Genomic DNA, 12,967 nt, shown 5'->3' with positions numbered 1-12,967 from the left:
ACTCATCCGCTGCTCCCCTCAGCAGTGTATTTTAATCACTCTGCCTATTCTGTTCCCTGCTCTGTCTCTGGTGAATCCTCTCACCCTCTCGAACATCTGGCTTGTGCCCCAGTTCTTGTATGCATGAATAAATAAATCTTTAAAAAAAAAAAGTGATATCACCATCAAATTAAATTGGACATATCTGGAAAATTTCCACCTGAAAAATACCTCTTCCTTAATTTTCATTTGACAAAAGTATTTCTCTCTTTACCCAAGTCTGTATCCAAATACCAAGAAAATTTTAACTTCTCGATGACTCCTCCACAAATACATGTAGTTCTAACAATACCCAAGATAATATGTGTGTCCCAATGTTTAAAACGTCCTGAGTGAATACTGATTAAGTTAGAGTCACCTCAGATACAAATGTTTCAGGACTACAGTTAGTCTGAGCAATGCTTTTGTCAGAAAGAATTCACAGGAAGAAGAGCACTGTTCTTGGGATTTCAATCTGTTGCGTGGGTGTTTTGCTAAAAGTTGTGTTGCCTCGACATGAGGCTTTCTTTTTTAAAATAGTGAAATTAGAAAAGAAGCAGTCTTTCTGTTTGTTTGTTTGTTTTTTTTTTTTTAATCTCCAGGAAGTAAAGAGAAAACGCAAACTTACCACAGAGCTCTGCAGAGATAATCCTTAGAAAAGGAGGAAATGTCTTATTTTTTTCTTACCGAAAAAGGACTCATTGTGGTTACTGACCCACTGGTGCCTCAATTAGATCCTATGTCCTAGAGTCAAGGGTCAGGCAGTGGATAATTGTTGAAATAAATCAATTGTTGCTAACTTGTGTTCCAGGCACTCCATATTTCCTTGAATTAATTTGGGGTTCCCTAAAAGAAACAGCCATGGAAGGAGTGAATGCTCTAAGTTGTATCATCTACGTGACAAAACCACCACCCCAGGCCCAGGTGTGTGACACAAGATCACTGTATATCCCAACGTAATAAGAGGCTGGGTCAATACCTTATATGTATATTGCATGCTCCCTCATTCAGTCATTGCTAAGGTGGGTCCAAGGAGTAGAAACTGGCTTTCTTGCATCCTATCAGCCTTCTTATGAGACAACTATCTTGGAGTAAAAATGTTAATGTGTGAGTACACACAAGATGACCATCTGTTCTTGTTTGCTGGAAACCACAGCAGATAAATTATTAACAAAGCCCTCATTTACATTCAAACATACCCCAATTTGAATAGTCAATTACATGAGCACCCTAATGAAGGTCTTCAGTAAGATTAATCTGTGGTACTTGTATGGTAACAGTTGCTCTCAACACGCCTTTGCTCTGATTTAACACAGGCTCAGGGAACCCACAGATCAAAAGGAACCCCACTTTGGAATATTAAAAAGCTTCTCCATTTCAACTTTAAGTTATCATCTAGAGTTATTGTACTATTTTAGTAATAACCAATTTCAGTTGATTTGAATGATATATTTTTCATCTCCTTGCAAAAGAAAAAAGAACAATGCATTTTTATCAAGCAAAAAGTGTCAATGATACAAGAAACAATGAACATATATTTTTTCATTAACAATTCAAGCACTACAAAACATAGGATATACAACTTAAAAATGGAAATACAAATTAATGAAAAATGGGGTACATGTCATATTAGCAATGCAAAAGACCAGCTTAAGCATAGTTTCTCTAAACCAACAATTAATAAAAGGAAAGTGCCCTCTTCTCAAATATGCACAAAAATATTTCAGTTACTTCTAGAAAAAAATTAATCAAAACTTCTGCTAATTCTATATTACAGCATGTATTACTAAAGGCTTACAAAACTTAAGCATTTTCTTACACTTAAAATTTACATTTTCCTATCATTATACACTCATTCAATCCAGTCTGTCAAAAATAAAATTATCCATTTTTCTACTGATGAAATAAAAATTGATATGTTATGGATCTCAAGTGGAGAATGTATATGATGGAGACAGTGATCAGAATGATGGCATAGATCTAAAGTGGGCCTAGGGTCAAACAGAGAGAAGAATCACCTCTGCTTGGCACATCTGTATACTCACTCCTATAATAATTCTAGTATTCCTAAAGTAATTCTAATTATACATTTCTTTATTTAAAAAAAATCTAAAGTTTTCATATTTAAATTTGCTACCACTTCTAGATTTTATTCAAAGTCTGTCCAACTGTGCCACTTGGCAGAATGTTTCCTCCTGGTTTTGTATTATCCCTATACTTTTGAGTCTAGCTGAAAAAAAAATGAAAGGACTAATGTTCTCCTTTCCTTCTACGTGTTTAGTGATTCACACTGTCACGAAGTAGATTTTATGGTAAACTGCACAATCCTAGGTACAGCTCTGCAAAGCAAATGAGCAAGAAAATATTTGAATTTTAATTTTTCAAGCAATAACACCAATATCAACCACAACCCGTTTCTCCGAAGGAGTTCTGCAAGGTCATGCTTTTAGTCAAGATTTTACAATAAGTCATGCTTCACGGGTACAGTTCTAAAACTATCAGGAATGAGAAATCACATTGATATCTCCTTCCATACCAACTGCACAAATAGGACCTACAGTCAGTGAGCTTTGAGCCTTCTGGTTCACATCCAACAACTGCCTACCAAGTAGATTAACATTCGTGTAAGGTGGCAAACTTGAGGATGGAAAAGAACTGAAGTGCAGTTCTAAAAGGGGTTCCAGTGGCTACCCAGTGGTCCTTTGGTGTCATTCACTGCTGCTGCTACTGGTACTGCTGCCACCACCATCCTCTTGCTTGGGGGAGGATGAACTGTCTCGAACTGGCAGCAGGTCATAATGGCAAGGGATGTGACTGTTCTTTGGGAGGTCATATGGATCCTGGGTGAGATGTCCATTATTGCTGAATATTCCTTGGACAACACTGACTGTAGGTTCTGTGACAACCAGGGACACAATGCATTAGCAATGGAAATGTCTTAAAAATAGAATATAGCATTTTTTTGCAAATACCAAACACACAGAAGAACTTTTTTTTTTTCAAGATTTATTTATTTATTTATACAAGCACTGGGTACAGTCAGAAGCACCGGAGGGTGAGAGAATTCACCAGAGCCAGAGCAGGGAGCAGAACAGGCAGACTGACAAAGTACACTGCTGAGGGAGCAGCCAGCGGCAGGAGAGGTCTGCGCGCCATGTGGGACCCTTGCCTGGCGGCCGGGGACAGAACCGGAGCTGCAGAGTCTATGGGCAGCTTCGCAACCCAGGGCTCAACCACTGCGCCACCGGGGAGGCCCCAGAAGAACTTTTATATAAATGTAAGGAAGAATTATTTTTCAAAACAAATGCTCTCTTGGGCTTCCCTTGTGGCTCAGGGGTTAAGTCTCGGCGCTATCAAGCTATTGCCAGGCACTGAGGCATGAATTCGATCCCCGGCCAGGGAGCTAACCCACATGGTGCAGCAGAACTCTCCTGTCTCGCCCACTGCTCCCCTCAGCAGTATATTCCAGCAGCTCTGCCTGTTCTGCTCCCCACTCTGTCTCTGGTAAATCCTCTCATCACCCCGTAGCTCTGGCCTACATCCAGTTCTTGCATGCATAAATAAATAAAACAAATTTGAAACACACAAGAATAAATAAATATAAAGTATATAAATATATATTTATAAATACAAAGTATATAAATATAAAATACAAGTATAAAATAAATCTTTAAAAACACAGACACAAATGATCTCTATTTAGTAACATAAAAGTTACTAACACACACAAATGGTGGTCAAAATGAATGTCTGTGTGGTTGGGATGAAGACATCAAGGGGCATTCAGAAACCCCGATGTAAATTATTATCTGAAAAATCCTTGCAGATAATCAACCCCTTACTCTAAAGGTGAAGAGACTGAGGTTCTCTCAGGTTAATGCAACTCATGGAAACATGTAACATGTCGTGAAACTTTAGGACTCAGGATGTAGGCTCTCAGATGTGTTTCCATCTTGGGATTATAGGATCACTCAAAGGGGAATCGTTAACAACTTTTCAAAACCTGTCTTAATATTTTAAAAATCATTATAGATTTCTCTTTCCAGTTATATTGCTATGGCATACAAAGAATTACTAATAACCAGTTACTTCATTTATAAGTCTTACAGAATTTTTTAGTTTAAATTATGACTAATGAAATAGACAAAATGATTAAAATATGTAGCTCTAATATCTAGCCAATGACAGCTCTGATATGTTTTAACTTCCCCAAATGATAGCTGCAAATATCATTTGCTACAAAGTAACTTTACTTTTAAATTAAATTATCATTAATTTATGTATGTTAATTTGTATCAGGCTCACATCTGAGGACATCACTAATATGTGAGATAAATTTAAAAGTAAACTGCTTTAATCCTGCTAAAAGCAGCTGTTTAATCCACTTGAGCCATTTATTTTGACTAACTTGACACATTAGCTAATAGGACATATATGCAATTCCACAGGCACGCCAAAATACTACAGTTACAAACAAAAGATGATTGGGTGGGAGATAAGGAAAATTACTTTAAATTTTCTAAATGTCATTTTCCCTGAAAAATTCATTTGACATCAATTAATATGATCACTAAAAAGATGGGTTTCATTTAAAAATTGGCCACAATTTTTAATAAGGTTTATATGAACTGCTATTGTATTCTCAAAGACATTAAAATTGTTTTTAAAAAATTCCTATCTATTAGGTTCTTTTGTGCATCAGGAGAACTCACCAACTTCATAAACATTTTTGTTGGCTGAAGTTGAGTTGTTGATCTCTGCATATGGGGAATCTCTCCGTGCTGGCGACTTCATTTCCACATAGCCACACTCTGAGTTTTTGGGGATGAGTACAGGTGGGTCTTTAATTGTGGCATAGGGGTTTTCAGAACTGCTTAGGGAGCAGTTACTTGAGTTATATTCAGAATTCTTTCCCAGGTCTGTGAAGAGAGATGAACAACATAATTTTTTTCTTGGCGATAATTTATCTGGGAAGATTGCTTCTTTTTCTTTGCAGCTAGTTATAATTATATGTACTGAAAATAACACTAAACATTTTCCACTCATTTTGAAGAGAATTTGCTATAAAATTGTTCCTCTCTAAAATAATTTTAGATCCTCTCTAAGGTAAGTGATTATGAACTTGAATTTCATTTTGAGTATCATATCCAAATACAATTAATTCCATTCTATTTTTACTGTTCACTTTTAAATTTTCAAAGGCTTCAGTCAAGAAACCAGCTGTTGCTAGAAGCACAAAAAGACTGATTATCAAGGTAAGGAAGGTACTTGTGCTGTGAGGTTTTCTTGTAAAACCTCAGTACCAGCATGTGAGGTTATTACTCAAATTCCTCCTAAGAGCAGGCCTCAGTTAACAGGTAACATTGCTGATATCTTCCTATTTCCTCTGCTATTTTTTTTTTCATATCTCTCTCTTCATATCAGCCATACTTCTTTCAAAGAAAATATGATTGCTTCCCCAGTAAACTAAAGTTTTGTTCTCCAAGACTTAGGCTTTAACAACATTCACTACAGTCACTCTCTTGATGTCAGTCGAACCAGTTTGTGCATTTGTTGAAATAATTTACTATTTTAACAATTGTGTATTTTCTTGCAGTGCCACTCTTGTTCATTTAACAAATTATTTCTGTTTTTGGAATAAATTTTTAAAGTTGTAATTCTGATAAATGTATTTCTTTGTTGAATTTATGCCATACCTTTCAAGGATTTTCCCATGTAACTTCTGTCAAGTCCAAAAGCACCTGTGATAAAGGAAGAAAAAAAGGTGCCCAGTGAGAACGGACAGCAAGAGAAAATTCATCAAATATCCCAAGGTTAAGGACTAAGATGGTTTGAGTATCTACTATCTCCCCATTGAAAGAAGTACTCAAGGAACTAATTTTCAAGCCTTTACAGTACCAGGTCCATTGTGCCAGATGTCCCCAGTGCTTAGAATTAAAAAATCCATCTATATTATTCTGATCATTCTCCTACTCATTTATAGTGACTGAGAAAAGTGATCAGTTCTGTATAGAAACTGAGACACACATGAATTAGTACACTTGATTCAAGGTTGCTCAGTGGAAGGGACCCATTCAGGATCAGAACTTAAATAAAAGAAGTAAATTTCAAAGCATATTAGCCATATAACTTTGGGCAAGATAGTTGATTTTCTGAATTCTAAAATGAGAAAAACAAAACCTGCCTTTCAAGGCTTCACAGTGGTTAAGTTAACTATATATAGTAAACTATGTAAGTTAATAGTTTATATAGTTTGTAAACTCCAAAGTGCCAAAGATTTGAAAGATGTCCCAATGACTGCAACACTTAAGGTATTATGGTATCTTCAGCTTTAGTCTATCATCTGTAAGCATTCTAAGGCATTTTCAGTGATATTTTAAAGGAATATTATGGACTTAGGTAAAAAAAAAAAAGTAATGACTGATGATGAACATTCAAGTAATATGATAATGGCAAGGGCGTGAACTCCCTGAAACTCTGTATTTTTCTTTGTGATGTTAAATTCAATTTCCGATGGTGATATCCCATCGAGACACACTTTTATGGAGAAAAGAGGGAGAATACCCTAAAGGGAGCAGGCGTGTCTAATTTCAATCATTGTGGGGACAGGAAATAGGAACATTTTCCTTTGTTAGGCACCAGCTTGCGGGCCTGGGTTGTCAAGCTTAGCCAAGATCCCAGCTGATGAGAAAGGCAGAGAGTTTCGCAGGCAGGCAGACTAAAAGGGTGTGTGGTAAAGAATTACTTTGCCAAAGCAAGACCCTTTGTTCCTGGGAGGCGATGCCTAAGTCCTGGGAATGTCCTGCCTGATCAGAGTGTTTTTATTTTCCAGGGAAGCCTAGGACTAACAAAGTGATATAAGGGAGGGAGTTTGGTCAGTTGGTATCAATTCCATCTCCAGACAGGCTGGAGAGTAACAGTCAATCACATAGGCGATCAACTACATCCATGTAACCAAGTCTGAGGTGAGTTTCCCTGGTTGGCAGTATTCTATATTTTTGTTACCATTTTTTGCCAGAAAAAGTTAGCACTTCCCATGATTACTCTGGAAAGGACAACTAGAAGTTTTGTTTTTGAATTTTCCTGGACTCTGCCCCTGTGTGTCTTCTCCTGACTGGTTGTAATGTGAACCCCTTTGTTGAGATAAATTGTTACCATGATTTTAACAGTTTTTCAGTGAGTTCTGTATATTTGTCTAGCAAATTATTAATCCTGAACATCATCTTTGTGATCTTAACTTGTAGATAGTATCCGAACCAAGGGTCTTCTTGGGGATTTTCCCACTCTTAAAGGGACCCGTAAAAGTGGACAGGGCCTCTAGCCTCTGAGAGCTGCCTTACTAAAGAACTCTATGTTATTGTTTGTCAAAGTCCACTGAATATCTCCATATTATAGCAATCTTTTGTTAAAAACCCAATGTGGGGTCTCCCTGGTGGCACAGGTGGTTGAGCATAGCACTGTGAAGCTGTCTGCAGCCTCTGCAGTGCAGGTTCCATCCCAGCTGGCCATGGAGATACCACATGGTGTGGCAGACCTCTCCTGTCTCACCTGCTACTCCCCTCAGCAGTGTATTTCAGTCTGCCTGTTCCCCCTCCATCTCTGGTGAATCCTCTCACTCTCCCACACATCTAGCCTGTACCCCGGTTCTCCTGTGCATGAATAAATAAAATCTTAAAAAAAAAAAAACAATAAGAAAAACCCAATGTGGTTTTAGCTATGTTAAGCCAAAGCCTTATAGAAAAGAAAAGCATGGGGTGGATAGTACATTAGGGACCAAGAGTTGGGACTATGAGACCAGCCACCTTGCAAATTCTCTTTTTATTGCCTTGGAGGATCAGAGCTCTGTTTTAAAAAGGGTGTGTACAGGTAGGTTTCCTCATTAACATCCATATGTCCTAAATCCCTGGACAGGTGTTTTTAAGTGCTCGGTTTAATCTAATTTACACAATGAGCCAGAAGAGAATCATTTTCCCTATTTTACAAATGAACAAATCAGGGCTCACAGGGAAATGATTGGCCCAGAGTCATGTAACAGAAGCAGGAATTGATCTCAGGCCTTTTGTATCAAGTTCAGAGTTCTTTCTGCCAACATCACAACAATTTTTCCATCATTTAAGAGCCCTACACACCTCATCATCCATAATGGGCTTCACTCTGCTCTTTGTAAGGAAGGACTTTTTCTGGGCAACAATTTTAAAGGCTCATTAAATTCAGAATTTCTTTTGAATGGGAATTAACCAAGGAGATCCAGAATTTCCAGCCAAGATTCTATATTCCCCTGGGTATAATTGAGGCAGAAAATAGAGGAGTTCATGTGACCACTGTGGGGAGCTATGTGTTCTGGAGTTCGAACAAATTACAGGAGATGAAGGTTGAATGAGAAACTTTTCCTGTATTTATGCCAAGTAGTAGTGTACAGAGTATCATTCATGTACTTTTAGAACTAAATTATTAATGTAATTTGGTCTTTAAAAGATTTCCCAATGTTAAATGGCTTTATTAAGATTATGATGAATCTGATATAGTGATACACAATTTTACTATGTTTAGATATACACATCCTATGGATAGATTAATGTAGATAAGTTAAGAATTTGTACCCATTTTCTTACTTAGACATTTGCATTTCTATAGTAAGAGGGGCTGCCAGAGCCTACAAGGATTGGTTCCTATATCTAATTCAGGTGAATTGACATATAAGGTGTTCACAGAAGGATCAGAGGGTAACAGTCAAAAGACAACCTTTGAGACCTGGCTTTACTCTCTTCCTTGCATAACTCTTAGACAAGAAAGCTCACCTCTCTGTGTTTCCCAGTTTACTCCTATATAAAACAAGATTCATGGAAAAGTCTGCCCAGCAGGATGACCAGATTTAACAAATGAAAACACAGGAAGACCAGTTAAATTTGAATTTCAGATAAACTACAATTTTTAATTTAAATTATGGTTCAGGTAGTAAAAAAAAAATTGTTTGCTTATCCAAATATCAACTTTTGAGCTTCCTGGCAATTTCCCTCCATCCAAATAAATACGTATGAAAGGGTTTGATGCCCCAAGGCATCTCACACCTTGCTTATCTCCAAGCTCCTGCCTGAAAATAAGGTGCGCATGCTTACAGATGGGGTTCACAGCAGTACTTTAACTGAGGTGTAGGAATCCCCATCAACTTCACACAAGGGCCAAGAGACCAAAACTATTCTCATAGTAACACAACAATATTGTCTTCGTCTTTCACTTTCATTGTCTTTCAAGTGTTTTCCAGGAGCTCTACCAAGCGTGACTCATTACTGAATGAATGTAGAAGCAGATATGACAATTCACTATGCTCTATTAAGCCAGATGTTACAGAGATTTTATAAACTTTTTTTTTAAAGATTTATTTATTTGTTTATACAAGCACTGGGTACAGTCAGAAGCACGGGAGGATGAGAGAATTCACCAGAGCCAGAGGGGAGAGCAGAACAGGCAGACTGACGAAATACACTGCTGAGGGGAGCAGCGGGCAGCAGGAGAAGTCTGCGCGCCATGTGGGACCCTAGCCCAGTGGCCGGGGATCGAACCAGCGCTGTAGAGGCTGCGGGCAGCTTTGCAACCCTGTGCTCAACCGCTGCGCCACCAGGGAGGCCCTATTTTATAAATGTATAAGACATGACTACTCTTCTTATGATTTATTTGTGAAGAAAATGTACTTGTTTTTCATAAAAATGCATTTTATGTTCTCATGAAATGAGATTTTTGTTATGATAAATACATTTTTGTTATTATAAGTACATTTAAAACAATGATTTTAAATGCTCTTAGTTTTAATTTGTAATATGGTAAAGATCCATAGGTATAATTCATAAGGCTCTCTGGGACCCTTGATAACTTTAAAGAATGTGAAAGGGGTCCTGATTCCAAAACCTCTGTGAGACACTGACCTGTTATATTGCTGTTGATCTCTCACTTCCTCACCTAAAATAGGAAATGGGCCTCAAATGCAAGTACCTCATATTAAAAGAGAACCAAAGATGAGTGCAAGATAACTAGGCCCAAATCCCAGCTCTACCACTTGGTAGAGCTGGAGACCTTGCCAAAGTGACAACTCTTTTTATGATTTAGTCTCTCAAGTGTAACATGGAGATGATGATAATGATGATGATGATAATGATGATGATGATGATGGTGATAGATTTAGGTCATTATATGTAGAGTTAGAAAATAAGTTAGGGCCTCCCTGGTGGCGCAAGGGGTTAAGATGTAACCTATGAAGCTGTCTGCAGCCTCTGCAGCACGAGTTCAATCCCCCAGCTGGCCGGGAGCTACCAACATGGCGCAGCAGACCTCTCCTGACTTGCCCACTGCTCCTCTCAGCAGTGTATTTCAGTAGATCTGCCTGTTCTGCTCCCCACTCTGTCTCTGGTGAATCCTCTCACCCCCCCACATAAACCTTAAAAAAAAAAAGAAAATAAGTTACAAGCAGGCAGAGATTCCTGTCACTTTTTATCCATTCCTGACACATACTAAGATCTCAATAAGTGTTTGTTGAGTAAATTAAACTTTAGAAATGTAATCAGCCTTATATAGGTATTAAGTATAATTCTCTTGTTTTAGTTTTGATGCATATTTTCCTTAGATTGCTTTGGCACAGACAAATCTAGGATAGCAGTGCCCTGTTGATGACAGAGAACGAAGAACTTGCCGAGCTCGTTGAGGTAGCCGCCATGTTTCCAGTCTGCGGGCAGAGTACCCGTGCAGTCCACCAGAGGACCCCTCTTTCCTGGATTCACATTTTTCAGATTCACAAATAGTTGATTGTTTTTTGACTGTTAAATAATATAAATAATAAAAGATTAAAAAGGAGAACATAATATGGAGGAGCGCAGTGTAACTGATCTGGGGAAAGCAAGTTCATGGCATGCGTCTAGGGCTGGTCCTTACGGGAAAGTGAGTCCAGTTAAGGGGCAAGGGTGACAGTTTCTGACTTGGTGGAATGAGGAGGCAGCAGGAGTACTTGTCAAACACAGTCTGATTTGTATGAGTCACTAGCAACTTTGTGCAGTTTCTTAACTGCAAAATGAGATAAGATGATCTACTTTGCTTCCCGCCCTGAATGTGTATGAGAACAAATGCAATGATGAATATGACAGTCTCCTGAGGATGTGAAGTGCTATTTAACTATGAGGCACTATAATTAAAATCCAGCTGCATTAATTTAATTGCAACTGCATTGATTTAATTAGCTTGGTTTTCTTCTAATTGAGAGCTAGAATTAGACAATAGGGATTGGACATATAACTTGGGGTGCAATTGAAAAGGAGAAATGTTTGGGATGTCAGAGCATGGGATGAGTTGGGGTTATGGCAGGAGTAGCCCCAGATCCAAACAGCCCTGGATCTCCAACCTCTTCAAGATAATGATTACTCTTGATTCACAGGACTGCTGTGGGTTTATATTTGTAAAATAATTACAATTGCTGGGCATACAGTATCCATTTGATTATTTTTGACCTACAAAATTCAACTGCAAGTGGTTCAACCTAAACAAATGCATGTTACTGTTGTTGCTATGAAACAAGGGCCAGGAAAGAGCACTAGAAGACAGGTACCTAGAAAAGATAAACTTGGCAAGTTTACCCAGGACTGGATCTTCTATAGGTCAACTATGAGACATTATTTTAAAACTTCATGCAATGTTAAAAACATTTTCCTAAAGAGGTATAATGGAAATAGTCCTAGGTAAAGCAATGGGGAGACTGACTCACGTTGCAGCTGCCTCACTCACTAGCTGCCTGGCTGTGTTTAGAAAAGACTTAAACTCCCCATTACTCAGGGTGTGTTTTGTTTTTGTCAGTAAGCTTGAGATGCTAATATACAAGACTGTGTAGAATAAATGAGATGACATATATAGAGAACAACTAGGACAAGAATGATGATGCCTGCAATGGCCCCGATCTGGTAGGAATCAGCAGGCAGAGCCGTACTGGTTCGGCTTAAGCTGTTCAGATTTCCAACTATTATTACACCAGCTAGAAAAAGGAGAAAAAGGGATGTGAATAAGGATGACAGTGTAGAGTACCAAGAGCAGCATCTGGCACACAGCAGCCCTCAAAACATGCTTGTTTCTTCCTCTGCCCCTACCAACCTTCAAAGACTTGAGCATTTTCTCTCACCTTTGCAATGGTGATCCTGTCCCTGTTGTTGACATGTGGGGAAGTGGCACACTGGGTGAGTGTGTGGTAACTGGGATTAGTGAAGTAATGGCTGTTAGCATTTCCACCATTGCTGTGAGGCAGGGTTTCTGCAAGATGAGAGGCAATGGTTAAGATGGTAGGCTCCCCTAATAGGTGTGGAAAAAGGGAAGCAAAACAGTAAGAACAAATGTTTGGACGAGTTCCATATCACAAGCTGGGCAGAATGCCTGCTGCCTGGAATACTCAGCAAAGCATCTAGAAGCAGCAGGCATCTGCTTTCCCACTTGCCTCCTTGAAAAGTATGATAATATCCACAAATAACTGCTCTTTGCTTTGGGGCTTGTACAAGCTGGGAAGACATGGTTTCAAAGCAACTTCTACTATAAATTTCCTTTCATTTTAAAAAACACTTGTGTTCTTGATGCGATATTCTGTAGTAAAAATGTAAATGCTAGTAAAAACTAAGTAAATCAGCTACTATACATTTTTCCCCAGAATCACTTTTCATCAACATGTAGCCCACCTGAACACCTTCAATATTATCCCCAAATTAGTTTTTTAAGTTTCCAAATTCCCCAGCTTAGGTGGTTACTTCTGATAATTGAGTGTGTTACTTATAAAATTTACTTTTACAGGGACTTGTATCAGAAAGGCTCAGGGGCCTCCCCGGTGGTGCAGTGGTGGAGCGCTGGGCTGCGAAGCCTCTGCAGCGCCAGTCGATCCCTGGCCACCGGGTGAGGGTCCCACATGGCGCGCAGACCTCTCCTGCTGCCCCCT

At 38.6% G+C, this 12,967-nt stretch overlaps 1 protein-coding gene across 2 annotated transcripts in view; it reads right to left on the bottom strand.

Moving 5' to 3' along the window:
• Positions 1–2,726: 2,726 nt before the first annotated feature.
• MEGF10 (multiple EGF like domains 10) overlaps positions 2,727–12,967 on the bottom strand; it is a gene marked incomplete at both ends in the record, with an annotated part of 155,410 nt that continues 145,169 nt past the window's right edge. Inside the window, 5 exons of one of the 2 annotated variants that reach the window (XM_084252922.1) lie at positions 2,727–2,914; positions 4,731–4,937; positions 5,715–5,759; positions 10,682–10,823; positions 12,170–12,297. In XM_084252922.1, the coding sequence (XP_084109048.1) occupies positions 2,727–2,914; positions 4,731–4,937; positions 5,715–5,759; positions 10,682–10,823; positions 12,170–12,297 (710 nt within the window). The remainder of the gene's footprint in view (positions 2,915–4,730; positions 4,938–5,714; positions 5,760–10,681; positions 10,824–12,169; positions 12,298–12,967) is intronic. The other variant, XM_084252921.1, reaches the window with a different exon arrangement.

This window comes from Talpa europaea (genome assembly GCF_964194135.1).
Source record: "Talpa europaea genome assembly, chromosome: 13".
NCBI classification, from domain to species: domain Eukaryota; kingdom Metazoa; phylum Chordata; class Mammalia; order Eulipotyphla; family Talpidae; genus Talpa; species Talpa europaea.
The sequence above is the reverse complement of the archived record's forward strand: the minus strand, read 5'-3'. Positions and strand labels throughout refer to the sequence as shown.